We start from the raw sequence: 22,064 nt of genomic DNA, 5'->3' as shown, positions 1-22,064 counted from the left end.
TATGTGACAATTCGTTTCTAGATTAAGTTGTTGTTGATGTTTTTGATGTTGTCAATGTTGTTGTTTTTGTTATTGTTGTTGCTGTTGTGGATGTTGGTATTATTGTTGCTGTTGTTGTTGATGTTGTTGCTGTTGTTGATTATGTTTTGCTGTTGATGATGTTGTTGCTGTTGTTGCTGTTATTGATGTTGTTGATGTTGTTGTCATGTCCGCAGCAATCCTGGCTCTCTTCGAGCCTCACCTCACCGAGCGCCAGAAGCTTGAGCTCACCACGATGGACGAGATCTGGTACTTTACTCTGGACGACGGCGAGGAGGAAACGTCGCGAGGTGGCATCAGGAACCACGGCTACGATGACCAAGATAACAATTACATTCCTGTGAGGCTCACGGAGACACACAGCGATGCAGAGACATCAATAGAGACCCATAAAGACCCAAAGAGACACCCATAGAGATCAACAACTACATTCCTGTGAGACACACGGAGATGCAGAGACACCCATAGAGATCAACAACTACATTCCTGTGAGACACACGGAGATGCAGCGACACATAGAGACACATAGAGACTCATAGAGACACCAGAGGTGGGCCATCAGGGCCAGCAAGGCCTTCTCTGCTGGCCTAGAGATTGTCAGAATCAGAAGATTATATTTTTTATAATTGAATTTATTTTCATTAATGCTATACGTATTTTACAAAGTTCGTTCCCATCAGTCTATTAACGTCATTTCATTGCTACTCTCTCCCTCAGTTGCGCTGCTTCCAGTGCATCTAATAAATTCCAATCAGATTTTCCTGTGCAGTCTCCCCCTCTCCGGGTGAAAATCTACCCTGAGGCCTTCAGAATGTCGAGTGAATCCCCTCTGCTGTTAAAGCAAATGGGGACGATGTTGTTTATTATTATATTCTTTAACTAATAGATTTTGAGTTTGCCATGTTTGGCGTATTCTTTCACACGCCGGAGCCTTCTCGCTGGCCTAGCCGCCTACGTTAGCATTTTTCGTGTGGCGTGATCGGAGGGCCAGTTAGCTAACTGAAGTAAAACTAGCTAGCACGTAACGTAGCATCATCTAATATTTATTTAAACTTCTTTAGTGACGTTTATATATTTAGATGTAGTGCTTTTGATTTTTAGTTTTTTTCTGTGGGGAAGCCTGTTGGATCCTGATTTTGTTATTTGTGTTTTACGGCATTTTTGCTTGCTTGGTGGTCGTATGAGTAAATGTTGCTGGTTGTTGTGAGTTTGTTCTTGTTTCTTTGGTAATGACATTGATTTGGACTATGTGATGTCTAATTGTGATGCAGCATCCTGTCCGTCTGCATAATAGTGGTACATCCTTGATGTTTTCATTCGCCATGTATTATTCATGTCTCTGGAATTAGTGTATTGTAACTCTCATAGGTGTTGAGCCTTGTGTTAAATCACTTTATTCTACTCCATAAAGGTTACTGTCACTGTGAATATGGGGTGGTTAAATTTTGATTTAAAGCTTTCGTGACTGTAGGGATTCATCTTCTTGGTTCTTTCGGTAAAGTCACGTAGAAGGGAAATAATAAAATAATAAAAATGAAACTTAATAAAATACAATTCTCACGACGTTTCGGCCACAACGCAAGCAGCCGTCCTCAGGTGAAGAACAGGTCTGTCGGAAAGATAGCATCTGAATGAACACCACCAAGCTTGGCAGCGTATATTTAAGCTGGGTTAGAGGAGGAAGGGCACCTTGACAAAGGAATTTGCATATCAACATAAGAATTTAGCATATTTATGGCAAATGCAGATATGGGATTAGTCACTACTTGTGGAATGCGTAGGAGGTTGGGGGGGGTCTCAAAGTCATATTTTGCCCGTGCATTATGTAGGATTAGCAGCAACAAAGGGAGGAAGTAGGGTTAGCAGTAATAAAGGGAAGGGATTTTAATAGTAAGAATATACAGTGAGGGAAAAAAGTATTTGATCTCCTGCTGGTTTTGTACGTTTGCCCACTGACAAAGAAATGATCAGTCTATAATTTTAATGGTAGGTTTATTTGAACAGTGAGAGACAGAATAACAACAACAAAATTAAGAAAAACGCATGTCAAAAATTTTATAAATTGATTTGCATTTTAATGAGGGAAATAAGCATTTGACCCCTCTGCAAAACATGACTTAATACTTGGTGGCAAAATCCTTGTTGGCAATCACAGAGGTCAGACGTTTCTTGTAGTTGGCCACCAGGTTTGCACACATCTCAGGAGGGATTTTGTCCCACTTCTATTTGCAGATCTTTTCCAAGTCATTAAGGTTTCGAGGATGACGTTTGGCAACTCGAACCTTCAGCTCCCTCCACAGATTTTCTATGGGATTAAGGTTTGGAGACTGACTAGGCCACTCCAGGACCTTAATGTGCTTCTTCTTGAGCCACTCCTTTGTTGCCTTGGCCGTGTGTTTTGGGTCATTGTCATGCTGGAATACCCATCCACGACCCATTTTCAATTCCCTGGCTGAGAGAAGGAGGTTCTCGCCCGAGATTTGACGGTACATGGCCCCATCCATCGTCCCTTTGATGCGGTGAAGTTGTCCTGTCCCCTTAGCAGAAAAACACCCCCAAAGCATAATGTTTCCACCTCCATGTTTGACGGTGGGGATGGTGTTCTTGGGGTCATAGGCAGCATTCCTCCCCCTCCAAACACGGCGAGTTGAGTTGATGCCAAAGAGCTCCATTTTGGTCTCATCTGACCACAACACTGTCACCCAGTTGTACTCTGAATCATTCAGATGTTCATTGGCAAACTTCAGACGGGCATGTATATGTAGTAAGTATCGGAGGAGACGATGTCGAAGTTGAGACACACTGTTTATTAACTCCGGGACAGATACAATAGTTGAAGGGGTATCGGCCCCTTCACCCGTACTATGGGAAACCCACCCTAGTACTAAGCCCTCTGTCCTGTCCCCCAGTCCTCCTCTACTGGGCTACGGGAGGCTGACTGATCTGGCCCTGGCAAGCACAGATCTCGGCACCAGCTAACCAGCCTTGCCCTGACAAGGGCAGCGGTCTGGAAGCTCCTGGGCCGCGCCACTGGCTTACCCGGCTCGGCCCTTATAAGGACGGCGAGACCGGGGAGTCCCAGGGCCTAATCTCCGAGTCTTGGATCTTCACTGGTCAGCTTCGTGTCGAACTGAACTCGAGCTCTTTGGGTTCCACCTTTTATAGGGATCGCCTCCGAGGGCTGGGGCGTGGGCAATAACTGATGCGGACGTCGGTGTGACCACCCGTGTATGTGAGTGCCGACAACCCTGTGTTTGTTGTCCGCCGTTTCTCTCGTAATAACCCCTACATCACCCCCCCCTGTACAGCTCGCAGCCGTCCCGGCTGCAACAATCCCTCAACCCCCAAGAATAAAGATTAACACCGTCAATACACGTGTGCCTCGTAACAGTAACAATAACAAGAACAAGCGTAACATCAACCGATGGTTCCCTATATAACAAAAAAAAACCCCCACGCAGAACCGCAATACATATACAGAACGGTATAACAGCACATGCAATCAGCATATCGCGATCACACGCGTACATTGAAGCACAATAGCAAGCAAATCTGCAGGCGACCAACACACCCTCAATCCCGTCGCAACTTTGCAACCACAACACAATTATTCTCTCTCATGCAACGACCGCATCGCACACCGCACCTCGCAGCACAATACAGCCCCAAAAAAAAAAACATTTTTTTGTCTTCTCTTTTTTTTGTCAATTAAGCCCCTCGTGCACGGTAACCCACGAGATTGTACAGCACAGGGTACCCGACGCTCCCACGTTAATAATTAACTATAGCATCAAGATAACAACTCCACGCAGCAGCGCACACACTCCCTTTGAAACTCAGCAACCACAGCAGACTTTCCGTCCATTCCCAACACACGCACACACTTACATGGACAGCAAGCAACAAGCAGATAGCGTGGTCATCGTTATGACACACACATACAACAAAAAAACATATATACAATGAGCGGGTTCCGCAGCAACGGAACACGCGCGGAAAGCTAATCATAACAACCGGCGCGTCTTGGCGCGAGTCCGTGCAGCGGGCCCGTCACAAGGGGCCGGCTTGGTAGAGTCGGTGGCAGGTGTCGCATCAGCAGGTGCCTGGTCGTCCGGTTTCCCGGACGTGCCAGCGCCGCCCCCCACGGGGGAGGCTGGCAGCCAAGAGGGCTTCAGTCCTGGGGCTCCTGAAGACGGGACAGTCATTAGTGGATCAGAGGCTGGCATCGATCCCGCCCCCCCGGAGTCAGAGGACTCCCCACATGTTCGGCCATTTACGTGGGAGGAAGCGTGTGGAGCAAAAAATGGCTTTAACCGTGAAGGGTGTACAAACCACCGACGCTTCCCCCACTTAATGCGCACACATTGAGGCCGTACAACCTGCACAATTTCAACGGGGCCCCTCCATGGTCGCAACAACTTAGCCGAGGTGGCCAATGGCACCTGGGGGCAGTGCAACCATGCTCGGTCGCCCGGGTGCCATTCGTGCGTGTGAGTCCGGCGCGACCGCAACCTCTCGTTTTGTTTCTGGCGGGAGTCAGAGTTTTGCATGGCCGCCTGCCGTGCCTCCGCCAAGCGAAGGATGTTGAATTTAACATGGTCGGCGATTTTTGACTTAGCATGAGGCGCGGCAATCGCCAGCTGAGTCGCGACAGGCGGGTCAACCTCGCGACCATACATCAAAAAAAATGGCGAGAAACCGGTCGCCGCGTGAGGAGCCATCCTGTATGCCGCCAGGACTCCCCCGATCCGTAGATCCCAATCGTTTTGGGACTCAGATACCTGGTGGGATAGCATGGACGTAAGAGTCCTATGCAAGCGTTCCACCATCCCATCCGTTTGTGGATGGTAAGGCGAGGTACGAACTTTCTTTGTACCCAGAAGGCCACATACCTCGTGTAAAAGGGTACTAGTGAAATTCTTTCCCTGATCGGTCAACAACCGTTCCGGAGCGCCCTTGTCGAGGACGTAGCCCTGAACAAAAGCCTCCGCAACGGCCGCTGCGGACTGGTTGGCGAGGGGCCAAGCCATAGGCCATCGCGTGAAATATTCCACGCCAACCAGCAGGTACTTATTACCCCTCGGCGTGGAAGGAAACGGTCCCAAAATATCAAGGGCGACCAGCTCGTTAACCCGGGTGACCGAAATGGACTGGAGCGGTGGACTGGCTCCCTTCGCCGGCGGCTTCCGTTGTGCACACTGGGTACAGGACCGCAGCAGATCGTCCACGTCTCTTGCCATGCCCGGCCAAAAGTAATTAAGCTGGAGCGTGGCAAGTGTTTTGAGGGTACCCAGGTGCAGGAGCCGTTCATGAGCAGCCCATACAGCCCTACCCCTCAACGTGGAAGGCACCACCAGCCTGTGACGGCGGATCGTCTCGTCCCAATGCATGAGTACGCCTTGGCACCACCCCCATGAGTCAACGCCCGACTTCCCTGGACCCGATCCTTCCGCGCGACGTCGTAGTGCCAGGAGGGTCGCATCCTCCATTTGGAGGCGGCCCCACTCAGCACTCGACAAGCCAAGTAGGGAATCACTCCCACCCCCCGAAATAGGACCAGCGTCCGAAGGAGTATCAACTGCGGCCGCAAGAACCCGATCCTGACCGTCACTTGCCGATTTGCAACGGCCCGAACCCAAGAAACAAGTGCAATCCGGGGCGATCGGCAGGCGTGATAGGGCATCGGCATTGGTGTGGCGAATCCCCTTCCGGTAAGTTGTTTCAAAATCGAAATCCTGCATGATCTCGAGCCATCGGGACAACTGCCCCGATGGCTGGTTAATTCGTAGGGCATACTGCAACGCCGCATGATCTGTACGGACGGTGAAATGCCGGCCGTACAGATATGGCCGGTACTGTTGGATAAAGAACACGATAGCCAACAGTTCGCGGCGGGTGACGCAGTACCGCTGCTCGGCCGGGGACAGTACTCTACTACCATGAGCCACAACGCGCTCCACGCCACCCACAATTTGTGACAGCACGCCTCCAATCCCGGTATTGCTCGCGTCCGTGTCGAGCACGAACGGCATGGAAAAATCGGGGTAGCTTAACGGCGGGGCCCCCACCAGGGCATCCCGAAGAGAGACAAAAGCGGCGTTCTCCACCGCTCCCCAATGAAATTTGACCCCTTTTGACGTCAAGGCATGTAGTGGCTTAGCGATGGAAGCAAAGTCCGCAACAAACCGACGGTAATATGAAGCAAAGCCGATGAAGCTTCTAACCTCCCCCACCGAGGTTGGGGTAGGCCAGGAGCTGACACAACGCGTTTTGGCGGGATCGGTTGAGATACCTGACCGGCCGACGATGTGACCCAAATATTTAACAGATTCGCGCAGCAAATGGCACTTTTGTGGCTTGAATTTCAAATTTGCAGCGCGCATCTTGAGAAAGACGGCCCGAAGCCTATCAAGATGTTCCTCGAACGTCTTACTGAATACGATAACGTCATCCAGGTAAATCAAACACACCTCCCATTGCAAGCCAGCGAGGACCAATTCCATCAGGCGCTGGAACGTCGCGGGAGCAGAGTGTAATCCCATGGGTAAGCGATTGAATTGGAAGAGGCCGTGCGGCGTTCGGAAAGCAGTTTTGGGTCTAGATTCGTCGTCCAGGGGAAGTTGCCAAAATCCTGAGAGCAAATCCAAAGTGGAAAAGAATCGCGATCCCGCTAGGGCATCCAGCGATTCGTCCATTCGAGGAAGCGGATAAGCATCGGCCACCGAGATCTTATTTAATCGCCGGAAATCAACGCAGAACCTTAGGGACCCGTCGTGCTTTTTAACCAACACTATGGGTGCACCCCAAGGGCTGGTTGAGGGAGAAATGATGTCCGATTTCAACATGTCATCTATAGCCGATTTGACATGATCCTTTTCGGCGGGACTTAACCGAAAAGGATTCTGGCGGATAGGAGCGTTGTCACCGGTGTCAATATGGTGGCGTAGCAATTCGGTACATCCGATATCGTATTTATGTTTACTGAAGACGTCGGAAAATTCTCGCAATAAGGCGCGTAATTTAGCACGTTGTGCGTCGGACAGGTCAGGTGACTCAGCACACAACGCATCCAGCCAACCCTCGTCAGCGTCTGAGGCTAATCGCGTTTGAGAATCGGTGGCCACCTGGCCAACGATCGGCGTTTCCGCAGGTACCGGAACCGCATGTGCGAACACGGTACCTTGCGAAACCACTGCCGTCCGTGTCCCGACATTGAGGACCGCGATAAACGGGTCCCCATCCCCTTTAACAATAGTCTGGGCCGTTACCAGATCTGGCCCACACACCCCGGCTCTAGATGGTCCCAAAATAACGCCTCGGTCAGAGACCCCTTTATCGAACGGACGACGCAAGCGCAGGGGTACCAACATCTGTGCCCCCGGGGGTACACGCACCGTCCGAGCAACAAGCGCCTGTACCGTAGCACAGGCAACACGCACGGCAGGGGTGGCAGGCAGGAACGTCATACGTCGGCCTGATGGAAGCTCGATGCATTGCTGGTCAATCAGAATTTTGATGGGCAATTTGGCCAAAAAGTCTGTCCCCAACAGGCACGGAATAGCCAGCGAGGAAGAGACGAACACCGGCCCAGATAGTTTAATGTCCCCTATCGAAATTTGCGCTCGAATTTGACCGATAATACCCAACGAGCCCCCATTTGCAGCGTAAAACGGTATATCGACAGGGAGCAACGGGCGACTCTGAACGGGCAGGATATTATAAATCAAATCCGAAATGATAGTTGCCGAAGCTCCCGTATCGACCAATAACCGTACCTCCACCCCGTCAATATGTCCCGCGACAACGGACGACCCCGCCGATGCAGCCACAACTCGGTGAGCCAACTCGGACCATTGGCCCGGTTGGAGCGCCCTCCCCGACATGCCGCGACCCAACGCACCAGCACCCAACCCCCGAGAATTGTGTGTCGGACCATGTGATAGGAAAGTGGGTGTGTGTGCAGGCCGAACATGTGGGGTGCCATGACTTGCCCGAGGATGTTGCGAAGGCTTGTGAGGAGGGCCGTCCGCAGCTCCAGGTCTCGCACCGCGCTGTCAAGGAGCCCGGCATCCGGACGCCACGTGGCCCCGGAGGCCACAATTATAGCAGACGACGAGCGTTCCAGAGGACTTGGGCTGGTCTCGGTGGTTTGGGACGTCCCGAGCTGGACGCTCGGCAGATCGCCATCCTGCAGAACGATCCGCAGCGAAGGCTCCCTCCATTCCGGAAGAGGTCGCCGCCACGGTGTGTCGTGCAGCTGCTTTGTTCGCCTTCCTCCGCTGGGAGATGAGATTGGCGTGAATGTGCCTTGCAGCCCGCAGTGATGACATATCCGCATCGTCCTGCGCTAAGATGGTGAAGTCCAGATCGTCAGCCAGCAGCAAAATTTTCTCGGCCACCATCGCATCGATCCCCTCTTCATCCATACGCGGGAAAGCGTCTTTCGCCAATGACAGCAGGGCCGTGCGATAAGCGAGTGGCGATTCCTTGTCACCCTTCTGCCGCTCATAGAAGAGCTGGCGACAGTCAGAGGGCGGCCCATAAACGGTGGCCAGCAGCTGCAGCGCCGACTGAATGGTGGAGCGTGCCGACTTGGGTGCAGCAGTGAGGGTGCCCAGGGCGTCGCCGTCCAATAACGCCGGGAGAGCACACAGCGCCTCGTTGTCCGACCAGCCTGCCATCTCTTGGTGGGCCAAGAACCGGCGCTGGAACCCCCCCCAATCGCCGTCGCTTGCAACAAATACCTGCAGGGCCGGCAGACGTTGCTGGAATGTCGGCTCCGTCTCCGATCCTCTTGCAGCATCCGTAGCGCGTCCCCGTACAGTATGAGTAATGGCGGACTCTAATGGGTGTCGCGCCGTCAGTGACGTGTTGGTCGGGGCTCGGTCGGTGCTGGCGTCCGCTGGTGGTGACGTCGCAACCCCTGATAAGCCGCCACCGCGACCCGCCTCCGCCGATGACGTGGCGGCTGCTGGCTGGGCACCGTCCCCCGCGTGACGAGCTGGGACTCCTCCCTCCGCCCCTACTGTCTGTGAGGCGGGAATTTCGAGTCGCCCCGCTGTTGTAAAGGCGGGAGTTTCTGGCGGGCGTTGTCCATCTTCCCGCCGCGTCGCTCCTCCCGGCCCCAGGCGAGTTATTTGTTCGAGCATAGCGGCCGCTGCATACAAGAGCTCCGCCAGCCGCGAGTGAGCCAACGCCAACTCGTCAGTCGACATCCCGGCCCTCTCCGACGACCCCGCCGATGTCGGAGCCGGCAGCAGTTGTGCAGGTACGTCGGAGGCGATGTCTTGCACTGCCCCTCCCTCGTCGTCATCCTCTCCTGGGTCTTGGGCACGAGTCTTCCGTCTCGTATCCATGCTTGGACCACTTCTAACACCAGATGTAGTAAGTATCGGAGGAGACGATGTCGAAGTTGAGACACACTGTTTATTAACTCCGGGACAGATACAATAGTTGAAGGGGTATCGGCCCCTTCACCCGTACTATGGGAAACCCACCCTAGTACTAAGCCCTCTGTCCTGTCCCCCAGTCCTCCTCTACTGGGCTACGGGAGGCTGACTGATCTGGCCCTGGCAAGCACAGATCTCGGCACCAGCTAACCAGCCTTGCCCTGACAAGGGCAGCGGTCTGGAAGCTCCTGGGCCGCGCCACTGGCTTACCCGGCTCGGCCCTTATAAGGACGGCGAGACCGGGGAGTCCCAGGGCCTAATCTCCGAGTCTTGGATCTTCACTGGTCAGCTTCGTGTCGAACTGAACTCGAGCTCTTTGGGTTCCACCTTTTATAGGGATCGCCTCCGAGGGCTGGGGCGTGGGCAATAACTGATGCGGACGTCGGTGTGACCACCCGTGTATGTGAGTGCCGACAACCCTGTGTTTGTTGTCCGCCGTTTCTCCCGTAATAACCCCTACATATATGTGCTTTCTTGAGCAGGGGGACCTTGCGGGCGCTGCAGGATTTCAGTCCTTCACGGCGTAGTGTGTTACCAACTGTTTTCTTGGTGACTATGGTCCCAGCTGCCCTGAGATCATTGACAAGATCCTCCCGTGTAGTTCTGGGCTGATTCCTCACCGTTCTCATGATCATTGCAACTCCACGAGGTGAGATCTTGCATGGAGCCCCAGGCCGAGGGAGATTGACAGTTATTTTGTGTTTCTTCCATTTGCGAATAATCGCACCAACTGTTGTCACCTTCTCACCAAGATGCTTGGCGATGGACTTGTCGCCCATTCCAGCCTTGTTGTAGGTCTACAATCTTGTCCCTGACATCCTTGGAGAGCTCTTTGGTCTTGGCCATGGTGGAGAGTTTGGAATCTGATTGATTGATTGCTTCTGTGACTAGGTCTTTTATACAGGTAACAAGCTGAGATTAGGAGCACTCCCTTTAAGAGTGTGCACGTGACTTTATCGAAAGAACCAAGAAGATGAGATGGTTACATCGAATGACCAATAGCCTATAGCCCTAGTGTCATGGTGAGACTATTCGAAGGTGGTGTAAAATACACGGCCCTCCACTGAGAGACACCCATAGAGACACACAACTAAATCCCAGTGAGGCTCACAGAGATGTAGAGGCACCTATAGAGACCCATAGAAACACCCATAGACACCCATATAGACTATAGAGACTCATAGAGACATGCAGACACACAGACTCGCACACACACACGCAAGTACATCCATGTGAGGCTCACGGAGACATACAGATACACAGACACCCATAGAAATCCACAGCTTCATTCCTATGAGACTCACAGAGATATAAAGACTCCCATAGAGACCCACAGAGATACCTATAAACACCCATCGAGACCCATAGACACCCATCGTGACCCACAACTAAATCGCTGTGAGGCTCACGGAGACACATACACACCTATAGCGACACCCATAGAGACCCACAGAGACCTCCACCCACATATATCCAAAGAGACACCGATAGAGACCCAGAGAGACCAGCAGAGACACCCATAGAGACAGCCATAGAGACCCACCGAGACCTAGACTTCCAGAGATCCTCAGAGACACCTATAGAGACCCACAGAGACACAGAGATCCACGGGACCCCCCACCCTGACCCCCACCCTGACTATCTTCCCGTGACCTCCCCATGACCCTCTCGACCCTGACTACCTCCCCCCCCCGCCTGGTGACCCCCTGCAGGTCAAGCACGAGCACTTCAACTACCGATTTCAGCTGGGCAGGAAGATCGGGCAGGGCGGGCAGGGCGTGGTCGTGCGGTGTCTGGACCACAAGACGCAGACTCTGGTGGCGGTCAAGATCCTCGCCTCTCCCACCCAGTGAGTGGTATCCTGGAGCAGCCGTGCAGTCAACAAACCAACAACAAAAACAAACAACAATACAGAGATTATGAGGAAGCCCCTGGCTGTGAAGTCACAGCAGCAGCGGGCAGTAGCGACAAACTAGGGCTGCCCGTCCTTGCCTGCAGCTTTGCCGTGATTCTCCGTCACTCAACCATACACCCACCCGCCCACTTGCCGACCCACCCGCCCACCCACCCACGACTACCTCTCCCCACCACCACTACCCACCCACCCACCACCACCCCACCCACCACCACCTCCTCTCCCCACCACCACCCACCCACCCCCAGCACCTCCCCACCACCCATTGCCACCACCACCCACTTCCCACCAACACACAACCGGTTAAGTGCTGAACTTTTCTCTGTCTGTCTCCATTTCTGTCTCTTTCTGTCTGTCTGTGTCTGTCTGTCTCTCTCTGTGTCTCTCTGTATCTCTCTCTGTCTGTCTCTATATCTGTTTCTCTCTGCCTACATCTCACTCGATCACAGCTTCAAGGACGAAGCGTACCAGATGATGGAGCTGCGGATGTCCATGGAGCTCCAGACGGTCCGTAGTGACGTGGACTACAACGTAGCCAACGTCATGGATATTTTTTACTTCCGGGGACACAAATGCATCGTAATGGAGCTGTTGAAGTACGGGCACCACAAGCACCACCACCGCCACCCACCAATCACTCACTCACCCACCCACCCACTTATTCACCCACCCACCCACTCATTCACCCACCCACCCAAACACTCACTCACCCACCCACTCACCCACGACCCACCCACTCATCCACCAACCCACACACTCACCCACTCACTCACTCACCCACTAATCTATCCACCCACCCACCCATTCACTCAGTCACCTACCCACCCACTCATCCACTAACCCACTCACCCACCCACCCGCTCACCCATTCATCCACTCATACACCAACCCAGTCACCCACCCACTCACCCACCCGCTCACTCACTCATCCACTCAATCACCCACCCACCACTACCACCACAACACACTCACTCACCCACTCACTCACCCACTCACTCACCGACTCACTCACTCACCCACTCACCCACTCACCCACTTACCCACTCACTCAACCACCCACCCACTTACTCACCCACTCACCCACCCATCCACGTATGCACCCACCCACCCTGTGACTCACCCACCCACCCACTCATCCACTCATTCACTCACCCACCGACTCACTCACCTACTCACCCATCCACTTATCCACCCACCCACTAATCCAGGAACTCACTCACTCACCCACTCACTCATCCACTCATGCACCCACTCACTCACCCTCCCACCCACCACCCACTCATCCACTCACCCACCCACCCACTCACCCACCCACCCACTCACTCATCCACTCACTCACTCACTCATTCACGCACTCACCCACTCATTCACCCACCAAATACTACAAATACCACACAACCACTCACTCACCCACCACCACCACACATCCACTCACTCACCCATCACCCACTGACTCACTCACTCATCCACTCACTCACCTACCCACCCACCAACCCGCTCACCCATCCACCGACCGACCACCACAACACACCCACCACCATCACCACCCACAGACCCTCAGACCTATAGACACGTACAAAGACACCCACAGATACCCACAGAGACTCACAGAGACACACAAAGACTCATAGAAACTCACAGAGACACCTACAGAGACCCATAGAGACCCACAGAGACACTCATAGAGAATCACAGAGACCCACAGAGAACCACACAGACATTCACAGAGACCCACAGAGACACCCACAGAGACCCACAGAGACAACCACACAGAGACCCAAAGACCCACAGAGACACCCATAGAGACCCACAGAGACACCTACAGAGACCCACAGAGACCCTAACGTCGCCTCACGTCGCTACCGCTGTCTCCCCATCACAGGAAGAGCCTCCATCAGGTGCTCATAGATATGGGGCAGTGGCGCATCGACGAGGACGATTTGAGGTCGTACGCCAGGGGCATCGTCCGCTTCCTCGCCTACACCAAGTCCCGGGGCATCGTCCACGGGGACATCAAGCCGGTGAGTGGAGGGCATGCTGGGGGGACGCTGAAGGGACGCTGGGGGCATGATCGGGGCACGCTGGGGGCACGATGGGGGCACACTGGGGTAACGGTCACTCACTACAACGCACCCCCACAAAGCCATCCACCCACCCACCCACTCACTGACCAATTCATCTACTCACCCAGCCAACCACCCACCCACACACCCATGCACCCATCCACCCATCCACTCACCCACCCATCCATCCACCAACCCACTCATCCATCCACCCACCCACCCATCCACCCATTCACCCAACCATCCACCCATTCATCCATCCACCCACCCACCCACCCGCCCATCCACTCACCCACCCACACATCCATCTATTCACCCATCCACCCACCCACCAATCCACCACCCATCCATCCACCCATCTACACATCCACTCACCCACCCATCCATCCACCCACCCACCAATCCACTCACCCATTCACCCAACCACCCACTCACCCACTCACCCATCCACCCATTCACTCAACCACCCATTCACCCATCCATCCACTCACCCACCCACCTTGTCCTCGCTGAGTAGTGTTAATCCTCTCTCTCTCTCTGTCTGCCGCTCGCTCACCATCCAGGGCAATGTTCTCTTGAAGAACAACTCAAGCAGTGTGGTCAGAGTCACCGACTTCGGCTTCAGCTTCTTTGTGGACCAACAAAGTGAGTGGTGACCCGCCCACACACCTGCACGTGTGCGTAAGTGTGTGTCTGGGTGGGTGGATAAAGCACAGAAAGTTGGCACAGTAAGGGGCACAGGTGGTGCATCAGCCAGTCATCTCAGTCAGTCGACCTGTGGAATCTGGGTCTGCCCCGTGACCTCCTGCCAGCGGGCGTTTGACACTTCACATGGCCTCAACATGCACATTAGCGTCGTGGTGACATCACTGCCACTCAGTGGCGAATGGCAGTTGTTGTTTGTCCATGTGTGTGGGAGTCACACCCATCCACTCACCCAACCATCCACCCATCCACCAACTCACCCACCCATCCTGCTGCTTTCGTTGTCGTCCGCACAGCGTCGTTCATTGGAGGCACCCTCCCCTACATGGCCCCCGAGGTGGTTCTGGGCTACCCGGCCACCTGCGCCGCAGACATGTGGTCCCTGGGCTGCACCGTCGCCAAGCTGGTCATCAGAAAGGAGCTCTTCGTCTCCGACATGAACAACGACCACGTGGCCTGCTGCATCGAGGTGACCAGGGCATCTCGGGGAGGCACCAGCCGACTTGGCCAGGCAGCCACATACCCATCTACTCACTCACCTACCCACCCAATTAGCCACCCAACCACCCAGCCACCCACCCACCCAGCCATCCACTTACCCACCAGCCACTCATCCACCCACCCATCTACACACTCACCCACTCACCCAAATAGTCACCCATCCACCCACTCACCCACCCATCCACCCATCCATCCACTCACCCACCCGCCTAGTCAGCCATCCACCCACTCAGCCACTCACCCACCCATCCACCCATTCACCCACCCCCCCGGTCACCCACCCACCTACCTATCTAGCCACCCAGCCACCCACCCACCCACCCATCCATCCACCCATCAACCCATCTAGTCACCCCTCCACCCACTTACCCACCCATCCACCCACTCACCCATCCACCCATCCACATAGTTACCCATCCACCCACTCACTCACCCACCCACCCATCGAGTCACCCATCCACCCACTCACCCACCCATCCACCCATCCACCCATCTAGTCACCCATCCACCCACTCACCCACTCACCCACCCATCTATCCACTTACCAGCCTTGCAGCTGGAACAATAAACATAGTTTAATTTAAGTATGGGTCTCTGAGTATGGGTCTCTCCGAGTATGGGTCTCTACGAGTATGGGTCTCTGTGGGTTCATGTGGGTCTCTATGAGTATGGGTCTCTGTGGGTCCCTCTATGAGTCTCTGTGAGTCTCTGTGAGTCTATGGGTCTCTATGAGTATGATTCTTTATGGGTTTCTATGAGTATGGGTCTCTTTGGGTCTCAGTGAGTCTCTGTGGGTCTTTATGAGTGAGTCTATGAGGAGTCTCTGTGGGTCCCTATGAGTCTCTATGGGTCTCTCTATGGGTCTCTATGTGTATGGGTATCTATGTGTCTGTAGAATGTGATGATGATGATGATGATGATATCAGCCACTTGGTTAAGTTGCTGTAATTTGTGATGGCCAAGGTCGCTTCTGAAAAAGAGCTACACAGTAGCTCAGTGGGGGCCTTACCTGGTGTCTCTGTGTCTCTCTGTGTCTGTGTCTCTCTGCCTTGAAATGGTTGAGCAGATCCTGGGCATGCCTCCCAAACGAATGGTGAAGAAAGCTCCCCGCAGGGCGTCCTTCTTTGGTGAGTTTAAGGGTGGTGATCATGTGGTGGTGATGATTGTGATGGAGAGATGGTGGTGGTGGTTTGGTGGTGGAGATGGTGGTGGTGGTGGTATAGTGGTGGTGGTGTGGTGGTACTTTTATGGTGGTTATGATGATGGTGGAGAGGGTGGTGGTGGTGGAGGTGGTGGTGGTGCGGTGGTGGTGGGGATGAAGATGGCGTTGTTGGTAGTGATGGAGATGGTGATGATGGAGATGATGGTCTGTCTCTCTGTCTCTCTCCTGCAGACCCTTTGGGAAGGCCTCACTGGCCTTCCAGGACGCGTCTCCCTGGAAGCGTTCCTCTGGACCACGTGCTGCAGGGATGTGGGGCGCAGCTCGTGAACTTCGTGAAATGCTGCCTGCAGTAAGAACAAACTTACACACACACACCACACACACACACTACACACACACACTACACACACACACCGCACAGACACCACGCACAGATGACACACACACCGCACACTACACACACCACACACACAACACACTCGCACAACACCGCACACACCACCCATCTACCCCACACACACCCACACACCTACCCAACCACACCACACACCACACACACAAGACAAAGATCCCCCCAGTATAGCCTTAATAGACTGTAGGGGCAAGTGCTGTTTGCAAGCACCTACGGAGGCCGGCACTCTGGCACACGAGTGGGTGGGTGGCCAGCAACAAAGCCCAGCCGCCTTTGTTTCCCTAGTGGCGATGTTGCCTACACAGCAGGTACTTATTTGAGGATGAGTCGACCTAGGGAAGGAGGCCCATGTACCGGATCAGATAATCGCAAATCACTGGCGGTATTGGTGGCCGTGAGCGGGAATAGAATCTCGAGTCTCTGCCGGGTTCGTGGTAGCGCATTGTACCGTTAATCACTGCACCACCGCTCCCCCCTCCCCTCTCCGTGCCCCCCCACCACCCCCCCTCTTCCCCCCCACCCCCACTCCCACCCCAGATGGGATCCAAAACTGCGGATGACTCCGGATCAGGCGATGGCTCACGGCTGGCTCCAGAGCAAGGACACCGCCACCACCCCCAGCTGGGACACCCACAGCACGGACACCCCCACCAGGGCCACTGTTACCCCCACCAAGGCCACTGCCACCCCCACCAGGGCCACTGCCACCCCCACCAGGGCCACTGCCACCCCCACCACGACCACTGCCACCCCCACCAGGGCCACTGCCACCCCCACCAAGGCCACTGCCATCCCCACCACGGCCACTGCCTCCCCCACCACGACCACTCCCACCCCCACCACGACCACTGCCACCCCCACCAAGGCCACTGCCACCCCCACCACGACCACTGCCACCCCCACCACGACCACTGCCACCCCCACCACGACCACTGCCACCCCCACCAAGGCCACTGCCACCCCCACCAGGGCCACTGCCACCCCCACCAGGGCCACTGCCACCCCCACCACGACCACTGCCACCACGACCACTGCCACCCCCACCACGACCACTGCCACCCCCACCATGGCCACTGTCACCCCCACCAGGGCCAATGCTACCCCCACCAGGGCCAATGCCACCCCCACCCCGACCACTGCCACCCCCACCACGACCACTGCCACCCCCACCATGGCCACTGTCACCCCCACCAGGGCCAATGCTACCCCCACCAGGGCCAATGCCACCCCCACCCCGATCACTGCCACCCCCACCAGGGCCAATGCCACCCCCACCAGGGCCAATGCCACCCCCACCAGGGCCAATGCCACTGCCACCAGAGCCAATGCCACCCCCACCAGGGCCAACGCCACCTCCACCAGGGCCAATGCCACCCCCACCAGGGCCAATGCCACCCCCACCAGGGCCAATGCCACCCCCACCAGGGCCAATGCCACCCCCACCAGGGCCACCCCCACCAGGGCCAATGCCACCCCCAGCAGGGCCAAAGCCACCCCCACCAGGGCCAATGCCACCCCCACCAGGGCCACTGCCACCCCCACCAGGGCCAATGCCACCCCCACCAGGGCCAATGCCACCCCCACCAGGGCCACTGCCACCCCTACCAAGGCCACTGCCACCCCCACCAGGGCCACTGCCACCCCCACCAGGGCCACTGCCACCCCCACCAGGGCCACTGCCACCCCCACCAGGGCCACTGCCACCCCCACCAGGGCCACTGTTACCCCCACCAAGGCCACTGCCACCCCCACCAGGGCCACTGCCACCCCCACCAGGGCCACTGCCACCCCCACCAAGGCCACTGCCACCCCCACCAGGGCCACTGCCACCCCCACCACGACCACTGCCACCACGACCACTGCCACCCCCACCACGACCACTGCCACCCCCACCATGGCCACTGTCACCCCCACCAGGGCCAATGCTACCCCCACCAGGGCCAATGCCACCCCCACCCCGACCACTGCCACCCCCACCAGGGCCAATGCCACCCCCACCAGGGCCAATGCCACCCCCACCAGGGCCAATGCCACTGCCACCAGAGCCAATGCCACCCCCACCAGGGCCAACGCCACCTCCACCAGGGCCAATGCCACCCCCACCAGGGCCAATGCCACCCCCACTAGGGCCAATGCCACCCCCACCAGGGCCACCCCCACCAGGGCCAATGCCACCCCCAGCAGGGCCAAAGCCACCCCCACCAGGGCCACTGCCACCCCCACCAGGGCCACTGCCACCCCCACCAGGGCCAATGCCACCCCCACCAGGGCCAATGCCACCCCCACCAGGGCCACTGCCACCCCTACCAAAGCCACTGCCACCCCCACCAGGGCCACTGCCACCCCCACCAGGGCCACTGCCACCCCCACCAGGGCCACTGCCACCCCCACCAGGGCCAATTCCACCCCCACCAGGGCCAACGCCACCACCACCAGCGAGTCCACCACCACCACTGCTGGGGATCTGCAGGCCTCTAAAGCTGCAGAACCACGGTGAGACTCCCACTGTGTTCACAGTGCAGGGCTGAGATGTCAACTACCTCGCCTGTTACGCAGGAGGCGTTGGGTTCAATCACGATCCCTGACGATGCCTGTTGCTGTTGTATATTCTGAGTCTGCATCTCTCTCTCTACCCGTGGAGATGTTAACTACATCGCCTGGTGCACAGGAGGTTGTGGGTTCATTCCAGACCCCTGACGATGCCTGCTGCTGCTGCTCTATATTTGGAGTCTGCGTCTCTCCCCCCATGGTGGTCACTGCGTGAATTTTTCTCCAGGTCCTCTGGGCTTTTCTCTCCACATTTAGAATCGACATCACCACGCGGTTAGACTCTTTGGCTGCTGCTGTTAAATGGCCACTTGATGATGATGATGATATCAGCCACTTTGTTGAGCTGCTATCATTTGTGATGGCTAGGTAACTCCTGAAAAAGATGCTACGTAGCTTAGTGAGCCTTACCTGGTAAAATAAAAATACAGTAGTTTAGTTTTAGTATGGATCTGTATGGGGCCCTGTGGTTCTATGAGAGTCTCTGTGGGTATCCGTGAGTCTCTGTGAGTCTCTGTGGGTGTCTGTGATTCTCTGTGTCTCTGTGAGTCTTTATGGGTGTATGTGAGGCTGTGTGGGTCTCTGTGAGTTTCTGTGGGTCTCTGTCGGTCTCTGAGTCTCTGCGAGTCTCTGTGGGTATCTGTAAGTCTCTGTGGGTATCTGTAATTCTCTGTGGGCCTCTATGAGTCTCCGTGGGTCTCTGTGGTTTGATATGATGAGTCTCTAGATCTCTGTGGATTTTTGTATGTGTCTCTGTGGGTCTCTATGGTTCTATACGAGTCTCTGGATCTCGATGGGTCTCTGTGTGGGCCTTCTGAAAGAAAGCTACACAGTAGCTCAGTGGGAACCTTACGCCTGGTTAAAATAAAAAGAGTTTAGTTTTAGAATGGGTCTCTGTGGGTGTCTAAACATTTCCACCCGATGAAGATGATGATATCAGCCACTTCGTTGAGCTGCTATCATTTGTGATGGCCAGGTTGCTTCTAAACAAGAGCTACACAGTATTTCAGTGTGATCTTACATGTGGTAACATAAACATAATTTAGCTTTAGTTTGTGTTGCTGTGGGTCTCTGCGAGTAACGGTCTCTGTAGGTCTGTATGGGTCTCTCTGGGTGTCTATGAGTCTGTAGAAACACGCGCTTAGAGTATTTGGCTACTGCTATAAATGTCCATACGATGATGATGATATCAGCCACTTGGTGGAGCTGCTATCGCTTGTGATGGCCAGGGCCGCTACTGAAAAAGAGCTACACAGCAGCTCAGTGGGAGCATTACAGCTGGTAAAATAAAGTCGTAGTTTTAATCCGTTAGTTCACCCATGGGAGGATCTGGTGGTGGTGGTGGTGGTGAAGACCGACTGCGACCTTCTGGCCGTAGTAGTGAGATGCTGAAGTGATGGTGCTATGGTGCTGTGGTCCTGCTGTCTCCGCAGAGTTAAGACTGAGGAGAAGCCCCTATCATCATCATCGTCATTCTCACTGCTCGACCACATCGATGGAGAGCGGTTGAAGCTTGTGGAAGAGGAGGTGAAAGAGGAGAAAGAAAAAAACGAGACGGAGAAGGATGAGAACAAGGATAAGGAGGAGAAGGACAAAGATGGGAATGAGAAGGACAAATATGGGAATGAGGAAGAGGACAAACATAAGAAGGAGGAGGATACTACAGAGGTGGAGAAGACAAAAGAGGAGATAGAAGGGGAGGAAGAAAAGACAATAGAGGAGAACGAGAAGACGGAGGAGGAGGTGGAGGAGGTGCAGCAGCCACTGGAGAAGAAGAAGCATGGGGGCCTGACGAGGATGGACAAGACACTCCGCTCACACCGCTCGCTCATCCGCCACATGGTGCTGTGCGGTGGCCAGGCGACGGCACAATAGCGGGGTGGTGGTGGTGGTGGAGTTTGTGCCACCCACCACCACGAGCAGCACCACCACCGCACCACCCACCCAGCTACCCACCCTGTAATACCACACTAACCACACACGCTCACCACACTCACCACACACACTCACCACACTCACCACACACACACACTCCCGCAGGGAGCAGCTGTGGCACAAATACTTAAGAGTGGACACCAGACATGGACTGGACACAGCTACTCTCACTGCACTCACCACACGCTCACCTCACACCCCTTTACCCCAGACTCTAACTATAATATATAGTGTCGTACGTAATGTAGATTTTTGGTATATTGTTATTATTGTAAATATATTGTAATTGTAAGGAGTATTGTTATTATAAGATAATTGTTATAAGAGGCTTGTTATACGTAAAGTCACAAGGACATGAAATGTCGTTTCAGACGTGTTTTGGGGTTGGTGCCTTCGATTGTAAGTGCCGTGTGGGTCGGAGTTCATAATGGCCGTGTCACCCACCCACTCATCTACCCACCCACTTGTTCACACACCCACCCACTTGTTCACACACCCACCAACTCGTTCACTCACCCACCCACCCACTCGTCCACTCACCCACCTACCCACTCGTTCACTCACCCACCCACTCGTCCACTCACCCACCCACGTAGGCGGTCACTCACCCACCCACTCGTTCATTCACCCACCCACCCACTCGTTCATTCACCCATCCAGTCACTCGATTAATCTCCCACTCACCTACTCACTCGTTCACTCACCAACCCACCCACTCGTTCACTCACCCACCTACCCACCCACTCGTTGACTCACCCAACCCACTCGTTCACTCACACACCTACGCACTCGTTCACTCACCCACCCACTCAATTGTTCATTCGCCCACCCACTAGTTCACTCACTCACGCAATCGTTCACTCACCCATACACCCACCCACTCGCTCACTGATCTACCTGCCCACTCATGCGTTCACTCAAATACCCAACTACTCGTTCAATCACCCACCCACCCACTCGTTCACTCACCCACCTACTCGTTCACTCACTCACCCACTCGTTCACTCACCCACCCATTTACTAGTTCACTCACCCACCCACTCGTTCACTCACCCACTCGTTTACTCACCCACCCACGCACTCGTTCACTCACCCACCCACCCACTCGTTCACTCACCCACCCACCCCCATCTACTTGTTCATTCACCCATTCACTCGTTCTCTCACCCACCCACCCACCCACTTGTCCACTCACCCACCTACCCATTCGTTCACTCACCCACCCACCGACTCGTCCACTCACCCACTCTCCCACCCACTCTATCACTCACCCACCCATCCACTGGTTCACTCACCCACCTACTCATTCACTCATCCACATGCCCACTTACGCGTT

General features: G+C 54.9%; 1 protein-coding gene across 1 annotated transcript; it reads left to right on the top strand.

Annotated features, from left to right (window-relative positions):
- Window positions 1-205: 205 nt before the first annotated feature.
- LOC133353240 (dual specificity tyrosine-phosphorylation-regulated kinase 4-like) lies at window positions 206-20,668 on the top strand. The gene is made up of 8 exons (XM_061569326.1): window positions 206-379; window positions 11,201-11,337; window positions 11,853-11,999; window positions 13,286-13,424; window positions 14,030-14,111; window positions 14,468-14,640; window positions 16,140-16,183; window positions 20,227-20,668. The coding sequence occupies exons 1-8, from the start codon at window positions 206-208 to the stop codon at window positions 20,666-20,668; spliced, it is 1,338 nt and encodes a 445-aa protein (XP_061425310.1).
- The last annotated feature ends 1,396 nt before the right edge of the window (window positions 20,669-22,064 follow it).

This window comes from Lethenteron reissneri, chromosome 43 (assembly GCF_015708825.2).
Source record: "Lethenteron reissneri isolate LAM-NWPU_2019-01 chromosome 43, ASM1570882v1, whole genome shotgun sequence".
Taxonomy (NCBI): Eukaryota; Metazoa; Chordata; class Hyperoartia; order Petromyzontiformes; family Petromyzontidae; genus Lethenteron; species Lethenteron reissneri.
The sequence above is the reverse complement of the archived record's forward strand: the minus strand, read 5'-3'. Positions and strand labels throughout refer to the sequence as shown.